Raw genomic sequence first — 19762 nt, 5'->3', positions numbered from 1 at the left:
AACGGGATCATAAAGGGACATGAAGATCCGCCCCTTACTAGGGTGGACGGGATCATAAAGGGACATGAAGATCCGCCCCTTACTAGGGTGAACGGGATCATAAAGGGACATGAAGATCCGCCCCTTACTAGGGTGGACGGGATCATAAAGGGACATGAAGATCCGCCCCTTACTAGGGTGAACAGGATCATAAAGGGACATGAAGATCCGCCCCTTACTAGGGTGAACGGGATCATAAAGGGACATGAAGATCCGCCCCTTACTAGGGTGGACGGGATCATAAAGGGACATGAAGATCCGCCCCTTACTAGGGTGAACGGGATCATAAAGGGACATGAAGATCCGCCCCTTACTAGGGTGGACGGGATCATAAAGGGACATGAAGATCCCCCCCCTTAAGACAAACCAGGACAATAAAAAAAAATTCATTATGCGAAGCATAAGTCATAAAAATTCATTATGCGAGTTACCAAACTTCGCATACCGCTTTCGTTCTGCGGGTTTTTCGCTGCACGGGGCATTCGTTATGCGAGGTACCACTGTATAAAAAGTGGGTCCCGGTGCTAAATGTTTGAGAACCACTGGATTAGAAGCAAAGTTACTACTTAATTTTATTTTTTTTATGCCAATGACTAATTAAAAAAAATTAACAAGTTAAAGTTAAACAAGATATCAGAGAGAGAGAGAGAGAGAGAGAGAGAGAGAGAGAGACAGACAGACAGACAGACAGACAGACAGACAGAGAATTAATTTTGGAGCAATCTTCCTCCAGCTTATTTTAAAATTATCTTTAGCTCATATATGGTTCTTCTCCAGTGATAAATGATAAAAGCCAAGCTGGTTTCTTAAGCCGGATGTTCCCAGCAGAGACCTGTCAATATATGGGGATTCTCCAGTTACTGTTGCATTTCGGATGGATATGGATTGGTGTGCTCTCTCAGAACGAGGAAAATTCAGAGAGATTCATAAAGGATGTGCTTCTAGTCTTTTCCCAAAGTGGTATCTGCTTTGACTTCATAAAAAGGATCCCAAAGCAAAAATCTAGCCTTTATGATGTAGTGCAAGATTTTCCTCAAATAGTCAACACTGTGATGAAAAGCACTGCCAGTGTTGTGCTCGTACATGGTGAAATTCAGACCATGATGACACTGAGACTGCTGGACCAGGCTGCAGAATTTGAGGATATACCAATGAAAACCAAAGCTAAAGTCTGGGTTATGACTGCCCAGATGGATTTCACATCCATTTCCTTTCAAAAAAGTTGGGACATTGACTTCATCCATGGTGCCCTGTCCTTTGCTGTGCACTCAAAGCAGGTGACAGGATTTGGTGCATTTCTTCGTAACCGAAAACCAACTTCGGAAAAAGGAGATGGTTTTATCAGAGAGTTTTGGGAGCAGGCATTTGGCTGTGTGTTCTCCAACTCCAAGGTGGCTGCAGAAATCTGCACTGGGGAGGAGAAGCTGGAGACTCTGCCTAGTTTTGTTTTTGAAATGAGCATGACCAGCCACAGTTACAGCATCTATAATGCAGTCTATTCTGTGGCACATGCTTTGCATGCCATTCGGTCATCCAAATGCAGTCACAGACTGATGACATGTGGAGGGAGATGGAATCTGAGGAATCATCAGCCTTGGCAGGTAATGTCCTGAGCGTATTAAGATGGGGGAGCTCACCTTTGACATGTGTTCCACAGATTTTAGGTCACATACAAACATCTCTTTTCAGAAAAGCATCTATGTGCCAGGTCTTTCCTAGGTCCCATGTTAAAACATATTGGTGAATTCTGCTCATATTAATTTCAAAACAAACTTGATTAATTTGGATATGCACAATGATTTTAATGTTGGGTAAAACTGCACATTCCTCTTAATTTTTGCTGCTACTATTAATTCTGCTACAATTATCCTGGATATGCTTTTTAAATAAATTACTGTCTGTAATCCTGCTAATTGGGTAAGAGGCACTTTTTCAAGTGGGTGCTCCTTTTTTTAGCAGGGGGAGAGTAACTGGCCCACCTCACCCCAGCACAGTCTGTTCTAGTGGCTGTCTGCTGGTATTAATTTGCATCTTTTTAGATTGTGAGCCCTTTTGTGACAGGGAGCCATTTAGTTATTTGATTTCTCTGTAAACCGCTTCGTGAACTTTTAGTTGAAAAGCAGTATATAAATACTGTTAATAATAATAATAATAATAATAATAATAATAATAATAATAATAATAATAATAATAATAATCCATAGGTGTGGCAAATACCCAGACTGTTGTATATCTGCATTTTTTTTAAACTGCTTGTGATTTTTCCCTCTGCTTAGCTCCACGACTTCCTGAGAAGTCTCTCTTTCAACAATAGTGCTGGAGAAGTGATTTCCTTTGATCAAGATGGAAATCTTGTTGCTGGATTTGATATTATCAACTGGGTCACATTCCCCAACCAGTCCTTTCGCAGAATCAAAGTTGGGAAAATAGATCCCACGGCTACAGAAGACATCTTGCTTTCTGTTGACGATGATGCCATTGTATGGCCCAGCTGGTTTAACCAGGTAAGGCTTGCTACATGTAGGGCCTCTCTCCACTTATTTGCATCATGTTAAAAAATGATTCCCTATTCAGTCACGAAATCAATGCTCTCTCTGTGTCCTGTCAGCTAGAGGAGATTCATTTCAATAATTATTTCCAATCCTAAATGTTCAGTTAGCAAAACTAGAAACCCAGGGTAAGGGAACATTCATTCCTTACCCTGGAGGAAGCCTCCATTTTCAAATGGGCTTTTCCAATGGGTGTCCTTGGTTCTGTGGCAGCCATTTTCCTGAGAGAGAACCAAAGTTCTCTGGATGGAGCCATTTTGCCATTTTAATGGTGGAGAACTGTGGCAAGTACGGGTTAGGGAAGGAATATAGGGTACTGGCACACACTTTTCCTGCCTCTGTTCCACCTCTTGCCATACAAAAGCACTTGCCATTCAACCCAGGAAAGCATTTGTTTTTTGTTTTTGTTCTGGTAGGTATAGTTGGAGCAACCCAAGTCCTCAAAACCTGTGCTCAAACCTCATTCAGAACCCATTATTAATTTCCTGTGTTGAATGCCTGTGTTGTTTGGACAACCATCCAGATGCCCTTCTTTTGGAGGCTAACATACCTGCTTTCATCTATGGACAGGCACAGCCCATTTCTCTTTGCAATGAGAATTGTCACCCAGGATCTAGAAGGAGGAAGAAGGAAGAGGAACAGTTTTGCTGTTATGAATGTCCTCCCTGCCCAGAAGGGAAAATTTCAAATGAGACGGGTAAGAAATGGAATGTATCGAGTTGATCTGATATATATTGGTTGTCATTCCTAATTCAGTGCTGGTGACTGCTGTGGAGAGGACTCATTCTGTTAGAGCCCCACTGATACATGCAAATCCTCGAGTATAGGACCCTACTGTCCTGACACAAAAACACAATATTCCAGTATACCCAGGCAAGGTGGAGGTAGTGATCTATCCTAGCTTGTGATATTCAGAGTATCCTTCTTCATTTATCTCACTCATCTCAAGCATTGGGTTCTAAAATAGAATGAAAAAAGAGCAAAGTTTTGTTTGTATATTCGGTTTATTTGGGGTTTTATAAAATTCCATTTTCTGAGTACAATGAACCATAAATAGGGATGTTGTATTGAAAGCTGTTTTTTTGCTTTCCAGACATGAATGACTGTTTTCAGTGTCCAGAAGATCACTGTCCAAATAAGGACAAGAACTGGTGCATTCCAAAATACATTGTGTACTTGTCTTATGAAGAACCTCTGGGGATGAGTCTAGCCATCTTTGTTCTCATCTTTTCTTTCGTCACTGCTGTGGTGCTGGGGATTTTCATTAAGCACAAGGACACTCCCATTGTCAAAGCCAACAACCGGAATCTCACCTACACTCTTCTCATCTCCCTCCTGCTCTGTTTTCTTTGTGCATTACTGTTCATTGGCAAACCTGAGAAGGTGTCATGTCTCCTTCAACAGGCTGCATTTGGTGTCATCTTCGCAGTGGCCATTTCTTGCATATTGGCCAAAACCATGATTGTGGTTCTTGCTTTCATGGCCACCAAACCAGGTTCTAAGAAATGGGTGAGGAAACCACTGGCCTATTGCGTTGTTCTTCCCTGCTTCCTTCTTCAAGTGATCCTTTGCACTGTGTGGTTGGCACGTTCCCCTCCGTTTCCCAGTCTGGACATGAACTCACTGACTGCAGAAATGGTACTGAAATGTAACGAGGGCTCAACTCTCATGTTTTACTGCGTGTTGGGCTTTCTGGGCTTCCTGGCGCTCCTCAGCTTCAGTGTGGCTTTCCTGGCCAGGAAGTTGCCAGACAGTTTCAACGAAGCCAAGTTCATCACCTTCAGCATGCTGATATTTTGCAGTGTTTGGTTATCCTTTATACCAGCTTACCTGAGCACCACAGGGAAATACACGGTGACTGTGGAGATCTTCTCCATCCTGGCCACCAGTGCTGGGTTGTTGGTCTGCATCTTTTTCCCCAAATGCTACACTATTGTAGTGCGGCCTGATTTGAATAGAAGAGAACTGTTGATAAGAAGACTTACAGCCTAAACCAGAGCTGCCCATTGCGCTGGGACTGCCACGGCGCTGAAATGGCTGCTGCGGCATCCTGTGTGCCACTGGGCAGCTGCCACCAGCTCCTCAGAGGAAGAGGATCTTCATTCCCTTTCCCCCACATAAGGCAAGTAGCCCCGCAATGGGGTTACTTGATTCTTCAGCAGCCCTTGCCATAGAATCAAGAGTTCCATGTCGGTCATCGTGGCTCGAAACAGAGGCTCTGGATGTGGTGGAGCAGAGCTCCACTGGTCCCACCTCCCTCCAACCCCGCTCCCTCCACCCAACATGTCTCCTCCCCACCTTAATAGTTTATCTTATTAGTTTCATTGATTTTATTATTTTAATTTATTTATTAAATTTTGTAATTAAATTTGTTTAATTCAATAATTTATATTATTGATTTAAACATTAAATCAAATTGCTTATTAAAGTAATTGTATTAAATTAATTTATTTAATTTATTATTAATCAGGGAATCTGTTATTAATCACTGATTAAACCTGAGGTGTACCGAAATCCTTCTATATTTCTGGCTCACAAGGGTTCATCTCAACATTCTCCTAAGAGCTAGACAGGCTCTATGCCACTGGTATACTCAGTTGACACACAATCATCCTGCCACTGAGAGGAGGCTGTGTACATGTTAAGAGGATTTCACAACACACACATGACTTGAGAGTGTACTGGTTACTTTTGGGTGTGCTTTGCCTGAGAGTTTAATAATGGAGTTTCTGGCATACTCATGAAGCAGCATCTTCTTACACCGTTCTCATAGGTCAATGGGCTTTCTCCTCAAAGCAACTGTGATTATCCGGGAGCAATACAGAGTGCCAACCAATCCAACAGAGGCCTGGGCTCCCCCTTATGCAATGATGCAGGGGCTTCTGGGGGTATTTTGCAGGCATGAGTCTTGTAGTTAACATACCATTGCTGTCACCAAGATCTAAGACAGCAGATTAGGGCTGGACCCTACATTAGAACATAAGAACAGCCCCACTGGATAAGGCCATAGGCCCATCTAGTCCAGCTTCCTGTATCTCACAACGGCCCACCAAATGCCCCAGGGAGCACACCAGATAAAAAGAGACCTGCATCCTGGTGCCCCTCCCTTGCATCTGACATAGCCCATTTCTAAAGTCAGGAAGTTGCACATACACATCGTGGCTTGTAACCCATAATGGATTTTTCCTCCAGAAACTTGTTCAATCTCTTTTTAAAGGCATCCAGGTCAGATGTTGTCACCACGTCATGCGGCAAGGAGTTCCACAGACCAACCACACGCTGAGTAAAGAAATATTTTCTTTTGTCTGTCCTAACCCTCCCAACACTCAATTTTAGTGGACGTCCCCTGGTTCTGGTATTGTGTGAGAGTGTAAAGAGCATCTCTCTATCCACTTTATCCTTCCCATGCATAATATTGAATGTCTCAATCATGTCCCCCCTCAGGTGTCTCTTTTCTAGGTTGAAGAGGCCCAAACGCCATAGCCTTTCGTCATAAGGAAGGTGCCCCAGCCCAGTAATCATCTTAGTCGCTCTCTTTTGCACCTTGTCCATTTCCACTATGTCCTTTTTGAGATGAGGTGACCAGAACTGAACACAATACTCCAGGTGTGGCCTTCCCATCAATTTGTACAACGGCATTATAATATTAGCTGTTTTATTCTCAATTCCCTTTTTATCGCTAGCATGGAATTGGCCTTCTTCACTACCACCGCACATTGGGTTGATGCTTTCATTGAGCTGTCCACCAGCACCCCAAGATCTATCTCCTGAGCTGTTGTACACAGCTCTGGGCTTCCTGTCAGCACGCCAGCTGCTTGAAATGCCACAAAGCTTACAAGCTTTGGCCTTACCATCGATTTGTACAATGGTATTATAATATTAGTCGTTTTGTTCTCAATACCTTTTCCAATGATCCCAAGCACAGAATTGGCCTTCTTTACTGCCGCCGCACATTGGGTCGACTCTTTCATCGAGCTGTCCACCACCACCCCAAGATCTCTCTCCTGATCTGTCACAGACAGCTCAGAACCCATCAGCCTATATGTGAAGGTTTGATTTTTTGCCCCAATGTGCATGACCTTACACTTAATGACATTGAAGCACATCTGCCATTTTGCCACCCATTCTGCCAGTCTGGAGAGATCCTTCTGGAGCTCCTCACAGTCACTTCTGGTCTTCACCACTCGGAAAAGTTTGGTGTCGTCCACAAACTTTGCCACCTCATTGCTCAACCCTGTCTCCAGGTCATTTATGAAGAGGTTGAAGAGCACCAGTCCCAAGACAGATCGTTGGGACACACCACTTTTCACCTCTCTCCACTGTGAAAATTGCCCATTAACACACACTCTCTGTTTCCTGGTCTTCAACCAGGTCTCAATCCAGGAGAGGACCTGTCCTCTAATTCCCTGACTGTGGAGTTTTGTCAGTAGCCCTTGGTTTGGGACCGTGTCGAACACCTTCTGAAAGTCCAGATATATAATGTCCATGGGTTCTCCTGCATCCACATGCCTGTTGACCTTTTCAAAGAATTCTAAAAGGTTTCGGAGGCAAGACTTACCCTTACAGAAGCCAGGCTAATTCTCCCTCACCAAGGCCTGTTCGTCTATGTGTTTTGAGATTCTATCTTTGATGAGGCATTCCACCATCTTATAATGGTGGAATTATAGGTGGACCCTATAATCAGTATGGTATTTTGGCTGGTGCCCAACCTGATTGGCCATCAGTGTTAAAGAGGATACCAAACAGCATTGTCCTATGACAAAATGAGCCATGTATCATCTGCTTCAGGGTGGTTTTGTCCCACTCCCTGGGTTTACAGAAGGATAGCATTGACAGCATGGGAGAAAGACCAGTTGTGCAACCATTTAACTCTTCTATCCATTTGGTGTCTTGTTCTTGGGTATTTCTTTACTCAGCGCGTGGTCGGTCTGTGGAACTCCTTGCCACAGGATGTGGTGCTGGCGTCTAGCCTAGACGCCTTTAAAAGGGGATTGGACGAGTTTCTGGAGGAAAAATCCATTATGGGGTACAAGCGATGATGTGTATGCGCAACCTCCTGATTTTAGGAATGGGTTAAGTCAGAATGCCAGATGTAGGGGAGAGCACCAGGATGAGGTCTCTTGTTACCTGGTGTGCTCCCTGGGGCATTTGGTGGGCCGCTGTGAGATACAGGAAGCTGGACTAGATGGGCCTATGGCCTGATCCAGTGGGGCTGTTCTTATGTTCTTATGTTCTTACAAGCACTTAGTAAAACATCAGAAATGGTGACCAAGACACTTCTGACTTAGCTCACAATTTACCCCATTCTATGAGCCTGTGTCATTGTCAGAACTACTATTCAAGTGACGGTTCCTGATTCATGGCTGTTTTAAATGGCCTTCTGAAAGTGTAGACCACAGGCTTCCAGTCCATGCACCTTTTTGGTACAACTGCATTGATGGGGTGGTCATTCAGCCTGAGGGTAGGATTGCAAAAATGTCGGGATAAGTCATTCAGCCGAATCCCACCCTTGGGCTGAACAAGTTATCCCAACATTCTTACCTCCAACAGCCAAGCATTTTCTGTGTCCCTGGTCCAACCCAAATTCTTCAAACTCTCTGCCATGGGAGGAGTCTGCCCTGATAACTGGTTTGAAAGGATTTCACTCTGTGCAGATGAATGCATTAATGCTCCCTACCAGCTTTGTGATGTCCTAACTACTTTTGAACATGATCTTCTGGAGCACCTGGGAATGGAGTTTCTGGCACACTCTTCTACCCTTCCCTTAGATAGAATAATGGACTTTGATCATGTTTACTAAGTATTTCTGACATGATCTTGTTTGTGGATCTTTCTAGAATATTGATCAAAATCTTCACCATATGTATAATTTCATGTCCACCCACCCATTCTGAAGAAAACGGTAGGATTCAGTAGTTGCCTGTGTTGTGCCCCAAAAGTGTGAGCCTTAGCCCCACTGGTTGGCGTTAGATGGGAGATTGTGTTAGCCTGCTTCATAGACATGCACTTTCCATAACTCTAACCTGTGGTTCTCTGTATTGAGTCACCTGGCTTTGATCACAACCAGCAGACACATGCAGGTTGGAGAAGGAAGAACAGGATAATAATGGTGAGCACCTGGCAAAAGTTTTGAGCAAAGCAAGAAGTTTTCACACCACTGCCTCAAGGCTGGATGGTGGAAGGGAAATGGGATGGGACCACCGCTATGGTCCTTCACCAACGTCCAAGGCAGGGCAGCCTGAGGAGGGTGATGCTGCCACAAGCAGCATTTGTGAAAGGGCTGGCATTATTTATCTACCGCCCAGAGCTAGAAGGGTCTTGCCGACAAAAGAAAACACTGGGATTATTCCATCTTAGTTTGGTCACAGGTGTCCACATTGTAAAGAGGACTTGCCATAGATCTTCACTTGTATGAATAAGATGGTGACTTGTTTCCAGCTGCCTTGTCTCCTGCCTCTATCAGAATGTGGGAATTGTTTGCCTTTGACAGAGTTGCACGACAATTGCCTGTTTTAGCAAAGTCGAGTTTGAGCAGGGCAAGTTCTACCTTCTATTGAAGCCCGACTCACAGTACCTTTTCACACTGCATTTACACACTTCATTCATGATCACTACAAGCTTCGTGATGTTCCCTTTCAAGTCCACATTTTGGTCTTTTGTCCAATAAACCCAAGGACAGTATCCTTGTTTGGAGAGTCTCTACTCCGCCATTGGTGTACACCAGAGGTTCCCCAACTTTTTAGAGCCCCTGGAGACTGCTGTCTGATTTTTCAATGCCAAGGGGTGTGGGGAGCAGTGCTCCCTCCCCAGGTAGCAACTTGCTTAACCCTTGATGCACATAGCCTTGCTATGCATGTCTCTTGCTTTAACCAGACAAGCAGGCAGGCAGCCTCTTGCAATTTAACAGACAAACAGGTAGGTAGGCTAGAAGGGAAAGTGAACAAAAGCAGGAAGTTAACATAGAGGAAGTTCTCACTTCCTTCTAGATCACTTGCTTGCTTGTCTATTAAAGCAGGAGGTTATAGTTTTGCAAGAGGTTAAAACAAGAGGCATTTTGCACGACTGTAATGAGCATAAAGGTGGGGGTGTGGGGGGTGTGGGGTGTGGGGAAGTGTGGATAAGAGGATCTACACATACCAGATACACAGATCCCAGGTGGGGGGCAGTGCCCAGGAGAGCGTAGTTAAGGGGGTAATTTGTACTGGGGCCCAGTGCAGAAAGGGGACCCAGGAGTGAAAGGAAGGGGCCCCGAAATTTCCTGGGATCAGACACCTTCTGATTTCACCAAGATTTACTCTCTGTGTGGGATGCTGGGGGTGCTCTTGGGGCATAGGTCCCAAGTAGGTCTTTGGCTTGTGAATTCTTTAATCATGTGCAGGAGGTCAGAGACACAGTCACAGTACTACAGCTGATGCAGAAGTTGGTTTTGATGCACACTGCACACTTGCCATTCTAGTGTGAGCCTAAATACAACACCAATTTTCTGCTATATATTTCTATATTTAAAAGGTTTTAGTGAGACCTCTCAAAGGCCTGAATGTGATTTTGTTCCTTCCAGCTTTGCAGTTAAACACTTTGCAAACTATTTCTCTTTAATGGGTGTAACTGTCCTTTCTGATTACTTCAATTTTCAGTTTCCACCTCCTTTTTCCCTTCACCAATTTCTTCAACATGAAGTGGAAGAGGTGCACAGGAGGGAGGCTTCTGGTGGTTTTTCTTCCTGCCAGTCAGCACTAGCTAATGAATGTTTTCATGTCCCACTGAATGGGACCAGAGAATTATTCTGCTGAGAGGTTGAGGAACTTGTTTTTTCTTGCGTAAAGTCAGACAAAATATAACCCTGAGAGGATGATTATACACCCTGCATTTATCTAATTCTCATTATTTCTGTAAGATCTTCTCCAGGTCCCTTGGGAAATACAGTGGTCAGTACCAAAACAAGAAGACTGGAGGCTGCTGCTTTTCATATCTCCTGTGGCACTCACAGTTGAGGTTAGAGACAGAGAGGGCTTCCTGAGCCTGATCGCTGAAACTTGGCATTTTTTCCCCATTCTGCTCCAAATAATTTGAGTGAAGGCCAACTGTGCTTCCCACGGATGCGCAAATGTAGGAATGGCAAATTTACTTCTAGAAAGATCTTCATGCAAGATGGTGGCATTTATGACATTAGTATTAGTCCTGTTGCCTCAGACAGTCTGCAAGTTGCCCCTTCGTAAAGGTAGTGTCTGTGAGCCTCTTCCTATTGATCACCAGTATTATCAACCAGGAGACTTTGTCATTGGCAGCATCATTGCTCAGAACTACTTGTTTTTAAATCCAGTAGACTTTGAAAAGTGTCCTTCTCCTGAACTCATTGACGGCATTGTGTAAGGAGTTGCTTTGCTAGCTATATATATATAATTCATTTTTTTCCAGATAATGATCCACAGATATTCTAAGATGGATAAGCTTTTGCTCTGGTCGATTTTCTGGTTATATAGCAATGTCATTATGATTACTTTTTTGCATGTTTATTTTCCTGAAACACTTTGCATGCAATCATAGTAATTAATCAAAGTAATTTTGGGAGACATCTTGATGCTAATTGTTAAAAAGGTATTTTTTTAGTTTCCACACATGCTTTTGAGTTTCCATCCATGCACTATCTGGGAATTTATTTTCAATTTTTCAAGTGCTAAATATTGGAAATGCTAAAATAGCTTAGGTAGTATTTGAGCATTTATTTAATTTTTTATGTTTTACCCACACACCCCAAATAACACACAAACCAGAGGAGCGGAGTTAAACCAGGCTACTTGGTTTATTATACAATAAACAGCAGGGCAAAACTTAGCTTCCCAAAATGTGTGGGGATCTAAATCTAGGGGAAGCTGTTTTAGCCACCTATGTACCTATTAGGGTCCATCTGACTCAAAATTGCAGTGAATCCACAATCAACTTTGCCTGTCAAAGCGAACCCTTATGGGTTGAGGCAGCTGAGCTAGAATTTGCCCACTGGCAAGAGAATAAAGCTTGTTTCCTTCAGGAAATCTGGGGTCAGCCATCCAGCCTCCTTGAGCTAGGTAAGCGTCAGCAGAGTGGTAGTGGCTCACTCTCTGGTCACCTGATGATTATTCTTACCTACCGTCCCCTGAACGCTACCAGCTAAAGTGACTTAAATGGTGACAAACCTAACTGAAAACACTGGAATGTTCAACTACAGACTGGGTAGGCAAAAAAAACTGCCAATTCAAGCCACAATTAGCAGTAAAAAAAAATCCTACCTGGCCTTCAACCAGCAGTGTCAGACTATAGAAAGGGTGGGTGGGAATGTCGGCTGGAGATTATTGAGTCTCTGGGATGCACCTGCCCCTGGCCAGCAAGAGTGTCCTGCCTCCCCAGGATCTTCTCCCAATCAGGGGACACCTTTGACTTGCATGCATGAGGTAGGGTGGGAAAAAGTTGCCAAACTTGTAGAGTTTGTTTCAGAATTGTGGTGTTAAATGTTGTGAATGTTTGTATATTGGTTTTCACTAGAAGCTTCCAAAGTAGTTCTACTGCCTCATATGAAGCCCAAAGTTCTGTTTTGTGTAACAATGCCAATTCACACTTCCCCAGAATAGGACCGTGCACTGCATGGAAATAATATTGGGAATGCCACGTTCTGAAGCAGGGGTCCTTTAATTCATCATACAACTGTCATTGCAGGGTAGTGACTCAACTTTACCAACACATCATGGCCTTGGTCTTTGCTGTTGGTGAGCTGAATGAAAATCCCCAGATCTTACCCAACATCACCCTTGGTTTCAACATCTATAATAGCCTTTTAAGTGTAGTCTGGATCTACCATGCATCTCTGGAACTCCTCTCCACACGAGGTGGATTCATCCCGAACTACAAGTGTGATATCCAGAACTATCCAGAAGCAATCATCGGGGGACCTAACTCTGAACTTCAGCACCACATGGCAACTATTCTCAGCATCTACAAGATTCCACAAGTAAGGTGTGCTTTTGGAGCACAAGAGATCTAGATGCCCAACGGCGGAGTTCTCTTGTGTGTATGTTTGTGTATGTGTTTCTAACAGTGCATAGTACCCTGTTTCTAAAAAGCAACTTGCGATCTGTATTCTATGGTGTGTGTGATGCTGGCGGAGGGAGTCATTATTTGCATTCCTGATGAATTTTTGTTGTCAGTTATGTAGGTCGTTATGACTGTGAAATTTCAAAAAATGCACCAACACACTATTACATTTTTTAAAGCTAGGAATAAATGAATAGAAGAACAAGGAGAGAACAGATTGTTCTGTTCGAAAAAAGAGCAGACAGTTACAAGATGTTTGCTAAATGTTTACTGAAGACAGAATATGGTTCTATCCTAGCTGATATATGGGGACAAGCATCACCACTTACAACTGCATCACTATAGCTCACATGCAAAGTAGTTTTAACTTGGGTTTTTTTCAAAAATAATATTTTATAATATTTTATTTAGTTCTTATATGGCTCTGCTCCAGTGATGGATCACCAGATGGAAGCTGCTTTCTTCCACCGCCTGTTCCCAAATGGAGCTCATCAATATAGGGGAATTCTTCACTTACTTCTTCATTTCAGATGGATATGGATTGGGGTGATCTATTTAGATGATGTCCTTGGAGAGAAGTTTATACGATATGTGCTTCCCATGTTTTCCCAAAGTGGTATTTGTGTTGAGTTTGCAGAAAGATTTCCACCACACAGTTTTTCAGATAACATTGCTGAACAAGCAGACAACTGGCTTGGGCTATACAATATTGTCATGGGAAGCACTGCCAATGTAGTAGTCATACATGGGGAAATTCAGACCACAATAATCTTGAGAATGATGCTTGAAATGCCTGCATTAGAGGATATACCCATGAAGAGAAATAGCAAAGTCTGGGTTATGACAGCCCAAATGGATCTAATATTACTCCCATTTCAAAGAAGCTGGGGGATCCACTTCATCCATGGTGCTGTATCCTTTGCTATTCATTCAAAGCAGGTGACAGGATTCAGCACATTTCTCCGTAACAGAAAACCAGCTTCAGACAAAGGAGATGGTTTTATCAGAGCGTTATGGGAACAGGCATTTGGCTGTGTGTTCCCCAACTCCAAGGTGGATGAGGAAATTTGCACAGGGGAGGAGAAGCTGGAGACTTTGCCCGGCTCTGTTTTTGAAATGAGCATGTCCAGCCACAGTTACAGCATCTATAATGCAGTCTGTTCTGTGGCACATGCTTTGCATGCCATTCAGTCATCCAAATTCAAACACAGAGAGATGACCAATGAAAAGAGATGGAATCTGAAAAATCATCAGCCTTGGCAGGTAATGTCCTGAGCAGACTCAGATGGTGTTGGAGGGCTCATCCTTGCCGTGCGTACTGCAGCTCCTAGGTCACATAGAAACATCTCTTTCCAGAAAAATATCTATGTGCCAGGTCTTTACTTGGTTCCATGTTAGAACTAATTGGTGATCCTGCTCATATTAATTTCAAAATGGACTTGTTTAATTCAGCTAAATCTGATTATTTTAACTTTGTTTTACTGTCTTTTCAACTTCCTAGTTACCAATATATGGATTACCAATAACACTGCATATTCTTGCTTGATCACCTTCTACATTTTTTTAACTCTTATTCTTCCCCCTATTGGCACTGTACGTTATTTCATGACAATTAATAAACAACTTGTTGAGGTCAAGGTAATGGGGACACCTTAAGTCACAAATGACTGCAATTGGTATATCTGCAATTGGTATATGTTATTCATATAATTTCAGAGGTTTTGTGGCACTTAATTTTTGCTACTACTCGGAATTCCTCTACACTTGTCCTCGATCAGGCTTTTAAGGAAAGAACTGTCCATCTGGCAGGTGAGCAGTTTATTGTATGTTTGCATCGTTTTGTACAGCTTGTGATTTTTCCCTCAACTTCCTAGCTCCACGACTTCCTGAGAAGTTTCTCCTTCAACAATAGCGCTGGGGAAAAGGTTTCCTTTGATCAGGATGGAAATTTAGTTACTGGATTCGATATTATCAACTGGGTCACATTCCCAAACCAGTCCTTTCATAGAGTCAAAGTTGGGAGGATAGAGCCCAGGGCTTCAGAAGACATCTTGCTTTCTATTGATGATGATGCCATTGTGTGGCCCAGCAGATTTAACCAGGTAAAGTTTGTTGTATGTGGGGACTCTCCCAATCCTAAATATTCAATTAGCTAACTTGAAACCAAGTGTCAGGGCACATTCATTCCCTTACCCTGGAGGAAGCCTCCATTTCCCAGCAGATTTAACCAGGTAAAATTTGCTCTATGTGGGGACTCTCCAGTTATTTGCAAAACATGTTTAAAATAAAATAAATTATGAAAAGATTCACTGTTCAGACTCTAGACAGTGCTCTTTCTGTTTCCTGTCAGCCAGGTGAGATTCATTTCACTTATGATTTCCAATCCTAAACATTCAATTAGCTAACTTGAAGCAAAGAGTCAGGGCACATTCATTCCCTTACTCTGGAGGAAGCCTCCATTTCTCTATGGGCTTCCCAAATGGGTGTCCTCGGTTCAGTGGAAGCCATTTTGCTTGTGGAGGTAAAAAAAGGTCAGGATAGGAATATAGTATACTTGCTCACACATGTGCTACTGGCAACGACCCTTCCTGCGCCCATTCCACTTCTTGCCATTCAGCCCAGGAAAGTGTTTACTTTTTTTTTGTTCTTGTAGGTGTAGTTGGGGCAACCCAAGTCTCCAAAACTTTCCTCACACCTTTCCCAGAAACCATTCTTGATTTCCATGCACACCTGTGCTTGTTTGAACAACCATCCAAATGTCCTTCTTCTGAAGGCTAACCTATCCTGCTCTTTCATCTGTGGACAGGCACAGCCCCTTTCTCTTTGCAATGAGAATTGTCACCCAGGGTACAGAAGGACCAAGAAGGAAGATAAACCATTTTGCTGCTATGATTGCCTTCCATGCGCAGAAGGGAAAGTTTCAAATGAGAAGGGTAAGAAATGGAATGTATGGAGTTTACCTGATGCTGTGTATACTTTGGGTCCTCTGAATCCACTGGGTATCTGCTTCAGGACCCCCCATGGATACCAAATTCCACAAATAATTAAATCCATGGGGGAGGGGGAGAAAGCTCAGTGCTTCCATTACTTATCTGGGGAAGTACCCAGGGCCTAGTAGAAGGGGGTAAAGGGGGTAATTTGTACCCAGGCCCAGGGTCAAAAGGGGGGCCCAGGAGCCAAAGGGGGGACCCAGAAATTTCCTGGGATCTGACATTTTCCTATCTGCTGGGGACACTACCATGACTGGGGATGCTGGGGACACTACTGATGCCACATGGGTGGGTATACCTGGACTTCAAAGACTTTTCCAGCTGTCTCTACCTTCCCCTCACCCTTCTTTGCCCCTCCCTGCTCCTATTCTGCTCGCCCATCACCACCCTCCCCCGTTGTGTTTCACTCTTCCCTCATGGCAAAGGGGCCTAAAAGAAACTTGGTACAACCTGATAAAATTCCTCTCAGAAGTCCTGGAAGTACCTCAGATGGTTGTGCATGGCCTCCCAGGCTCTTGAGAAGCCTCCTGGAGGTGACATCTGGAACGTCAATGAGAACCGAAGTTACTTCCAGTCATGTCTCTGGGTCGAGGCATTCTGAGGTGCAGGGAGGTCACATGTAGCCTCCCTGTGCCTCAGAACAACTCTCTGATGAGACCAAGAGCCATTTCCTGTTGCATCAAGGTGGTCCTCTGAGGAACCTCAGCCATCTGGATACTCCTTGGATGCCAAACCCAAGGATACCAATCCTTGGATGCCTAACCCAAGACAAAGAGGACCCACTGCATTGATGATGATTGTCATCATGCTGAAAAATGTGTCCGTGATTCAGTGCTGTTGACTGCAGCTAAGAGGATGACCCTACTTCCCTGATATGAAAAACACAATATTCCAGTCTATCCAGGCAAGGGGAGGTAGAGATCAACCCTGACATTTGATATTCAGAGATAGAATAGCCATCTTTGTTTGCACCACTGGTGTCATGATTTGAGTTCTAAAACAGAATGAAAACAGCAATGTTTTCTTTGCATAGTCAACTTGCCATGCTCATTCAGGTCTTTATAATATTCCATTTTATGAGTACAATGAACCACACATTGGGGTGCCGTATTGAAAACCATGCTTTGTTTTCCAGACACGGATTACTGTTTTCAGTGCCCAGAAGATCACTATCCAAACAAGGAGAAGGATTTGTGCATTCCAAAATACATTGTATACATGTCTTACGGAGAACCTCTGGGGATGAGTTTAGCCATCTTTGTTCTCATCTTTTCTTTTGTCACTGCTGTGGTGCTGGGGATTTTCATTAAGCACAAGGACACTCCCATTGTCAAAGCCAACAACCGGAATCTCACCTACACTCTTCTCATCTCCCTCCTGCTCTGTTTTCTTTGTGCTTTACTGTTCATTGGCAAACCTGAGATGGTGTCGTGTCTCCTTCAACAGACTGCATTTGGTGTCATCTTCTCAGTGGCCGTTTCTTGTGTATTGGCCAAAACCATGATTGTGGTTCTTGCTTTCATGGCCACCAAACCAGGTTCTAAGATGAAGAAATGGGTGAGGAAACCACTGGCCTGTTACATGGTTTTCACCTGCTTCCTTCTTCAAGCCATCCTTTGCACTGTGTGGTTGGCAAGTTCCCCTCCATTCCCCAATCTGGACATGAACTCACTGAATGCAGAAATGGTACTGAAATGTAACGAGGGCTCAACTCTCATGTTTTACTGTGTGTTGGGCTTCCTGGGCTTCCTGGCTCTCATCAGCTTCAGTGTGGCTTTCCTGGCCAGGAAGTTGCCAGACAGTTTCAACGAAGCCAAGTTCATCACCTTCAGCATGCTGATATTTTGCAGTGTTTGGTTATCCTTTGTTCCAGCTTACCTGAGTACGAAAGGGAAATACATGGTTGCTGCAGAGATCTTCTCCATCCTGGCCTCCAGTGCTGGGTTGCTGGTCTGCATCTTTTCCCCCAAATGCTATACTATTGTAGTGCGGCCTGATTTGAACAGAAGAGAACAACTGATAAGAAAATTTAAGTAACCCAAAAAAAATTTCAATTAAACTTAATTCCCACTGCATGCAATTCAAATTGCTAATCTACACACATTCATAACTCTTTGAAGCTACATCCCTGTGTTGCTTTTCTAATGAGGAATGCAGTCCCACATTTATGATCAATGTAGTGGAAATGACATCTTTAATCTAGGAATTATCCTACTTTAATGCACAATATTTACATTGCCCAAACATCTTAAATAAAATTAATGGCAGGAAATCCATGAAATATTTCACTTTCTTAGCCTTGGAGGGTTATATTTTAACACTTTGCCGAAATCTGTTTCATAATTGTTTTGATACTTCTTATTGTCACAAACCAGAAGAAGCCACCTCTGGGGCCACCCAATGCTTCCAATCTGGTTCCAAGTTGGAGCCATTTGGACTCAAGGGCATTTGGGAGGGTCCAAACCACAACCACCTCACTTGGTCTCAAAACTCACCAGTGGGTTGTGACCCATGCTTTGGGAAAGGCGAGGGTGGCACATATCATTGCTGTCACCAAGATCTAACAGCCATTTTCAACCACTGTGCAGTGGCACACTGGTGTCCCTCGAATGGTCTGCAGGTGTGCTGTGTGAGTCTGGGGGAGGGCCATTTATTAGTAGTGCCAGAGTAGGGCCAGGGTTCAATTCTAAACTGAACCAGCAGTGGCAATGAGCCCTTGTGATAGCACTGGATGTTGTAAATGTGCCGTAAAGCACGTTTACGGCACACAGTGACTAAAGAGCACAGGCACTGGACCCCTGCCAGTCAGGCTCCAGACCCAGTGCCAGGAGGAAAGTGTGACCACCAGGTGGCAGTGTGACATCTGAGGGGAAGATTAGGGTTAGGGCAGGGGGAGGAACAGGGGCAGAAGGGGGTGGGACTGACAGAGCTCTGCTCTGCTGGATCATGAATTCTGTGTCAGGCCGGAAGGACTGGCATGGAGTCTTTCAAGTCCGCGCAGGCAAAGTAGCTGTTGCAGACTTGAGAAACTCCATTGTGGGACTTGAAGCTTTCCCTGGCGGAAGGGGATAAAAGACCCTCTCCTCCGAGGAGACCTCCGGCTGCTTCCCAGCATGTGCTGGACACAGCAGTAGTGGTTTTGGTGCCATTGCTCCAGCAGGTGCTGGAATGCTCAGGATTGGGCCAGTTTTCTTCTGTGAGGTTGATAAACACGGTTTTTCTTTTGTAATGTCAGAAAAATGATAACGCTAAGCAGGTGATTATACACCCTGCACTCATCTATTTCTCATTATTTCCATGACTTCTTCTCCATGTGCCTTGAGAATCACAGCGCTAAGTACCAAAACAAGAAGACTGCAAGGTGCTGTTAGTATCTCCTGCAGCATTCACAGCTAAGGTTAGAGACAGAGAGGGCTTCCTGAGCCTGCCGAAACGCTGCATGTTTTGTTTTTTTCATTCTGGCTCCAAATAATTTGAGTGAGTGGCCATTCAAGCCCAACGGTACTTCTCACAGACGCTCAAATGTCAATGTAGGAATGGCAAATTTGCTTCCAGAAAGATCTTCATGCAAGATGGTGGCATTTGTGACATTAGTATTAGCCTTGCTGCCTCAAACCGTCTGCAAGTTGCCCCTTCGTAAGCGCAATGTCTGCGAGCCTCTTCCTATTGTTCACAAGTACTATCAGCCAGGAAATTTCATCACTGGTAGCATCATTGCTCAGAACTATTTGTTTATAAAGCCGATAGACTTTGAAAAGTGTCCTTCTCCTGAACTCTTTGATAACCTTGTGTGAGGAGTTACTTTGCTATCTATCTATCTATCTATCTATCTATCTATCTATCTATCTATCTATCTATCTATCTATCTATCTATCTATCTATCATTTTGTCCAGATAATGTTCACAAATATTTGAAGATGGATATGCTTTCGCTTTGGTAGATTTTTGGGGCTAAACCAGAATTCCTATTTAGAATGACAGCATATCCCTGACTATACGCCATAATCATCCATCACCACCAATGTTGTGATACCTTTTTCAGAGAGGGATCCAGTATACCCCTATTTATATATACTGTATATATATTTAATATATTCTGTAAGCAATTTTCTGCAAGCAGCA

The 19762-nt window shown here is 43.6% G+C and overlaps 3 protein-coding genes across 3 annotated transcripts in view; all 3 read left to right on the top strand.

Annotated features, from left to right (window-relative positions):
- Positions 1-1139: 1139 nt before the first annotated feature.
- Positions 1140-4580, top strand: LOC136653745 (vomeronasal type-2 receptor 26-like). The gene is made up of 4 exons (XM_066630624.1): positions 1140-1640; positions 2316-2543; positions 3159-3285; positions 3682-4580. The coding sequence occupies exons 1-4, from the start codon at positions 1140-1142 to the stop codon at positions 4578-4580; spliced, it is 1755 nt and encodes a 584-aa protein (XP_066486721.1).
- A 6156-nt stretch (positions 4581-10736) lies between these two features.
- LOC136653744 (vomeronasal type-2 receptor 26-like) lies at positions 10737-17677 on the top strand. The gene is made up of 6 exons (XM_066630623.1): positions 10737-10954; positions 12276-12567; positions 13062-13913; positions 14525-14752; positions 15457-15583; positions 16776-17677. Exons 1-6 carry the CDS (start codon positions 10737-10739, stop codon positions 17675-17677), a joined length of 2619 nt encoding a protein of 872 aa, XP_066486720.1.
- A 1535-nt stretch (positions 17678-19212) lies between these two features.
- Positions 19213-19762, top strand: part of LOC136653742 (vomeronasal type-2 receptor 26-like) — a 23241-nt gene continuing 22691 nt past the window's right edge. The window contains exon 1 of the mRNA XM_066630622.1: positions 19213-19430. Coding sequence (XP_066486719.1) covers positions 19213-19430 — 218 coding nt within the window. The remainder of the gene's footprint in view (positions 19431-19762) is intronic.

The sequence above is a fragment of the Tiliqua scincoides genome, chromosome 5 (assembly GCF_035046505.1).
Source record: "Tiliqua scincoides isolate rTilSci1 chromosome 5, rTilSci1.hap2, whole genome shotgun sequence".
Classification (NCBI taxonomy): domain Eukaryota; kingdom Metazoa; phylum Chordata; class Lepidosauria; order Squamata; family Scincidae; genus Tiliqua; species Tiliqua scincoides.
The sequence above is the reverse complement of the archived record's forward strand: the minus strand, read 5'-3'. Positions and strand labels throughout refer to the sequence as shown.

What these genes read in the sequence shown, in the direction of transcription:
- LOC136653745 (XM_066630624.1), top strand. Translation starts at nt 1,140, where the DNA reads ATGATGACACTGAGACTGCTGGACCAGGCTGCAGAATTTGAGGATATA. An exon ending in GGAATCATCAGCCTTGGCAG is followed by an intron (nt 1,641 to 2,315) that starts GTAATGTCCTGA and finishes CCCTCTGCTTAG; the next exon opens with CTCCACGACTTCCTGAGAAG. An exon ending in GAAAATTTCAAATGAGACGG is followed by an intron (nt 3,286 to 3,681) that starts GTAAGAAATGGA and finishes TTTGCTTTCCAG; the next exon opens with ACATGAATGACTGTTTTCAG.
- LOC136653744 (XM_066630623.1), top strand. Translation starts at nt 10,737, where the DNA reads ATGGTGGCATTTATGACATTAGTATTAGTCCTGTTGCCTCAGACAGTC. An exon ending in GAACTCATTGACGGCATTGT is followed by an intron (nt 10,955 to 12,275) that starts GTAAGGAGTTGC and finishes CTGTCATTGCAG; the next exon opens with GGTAGTGACTCAACTTTACC. An exon ending in GGCCCAGCAGATTTAACCAG is followed by an intron (nt 14,753 to 15,456) that starts GTAAAGTTTGTT and finishes ATCTGTGGACAG; the next exon opens with GCACAGCCCCTTTCTCTTTG.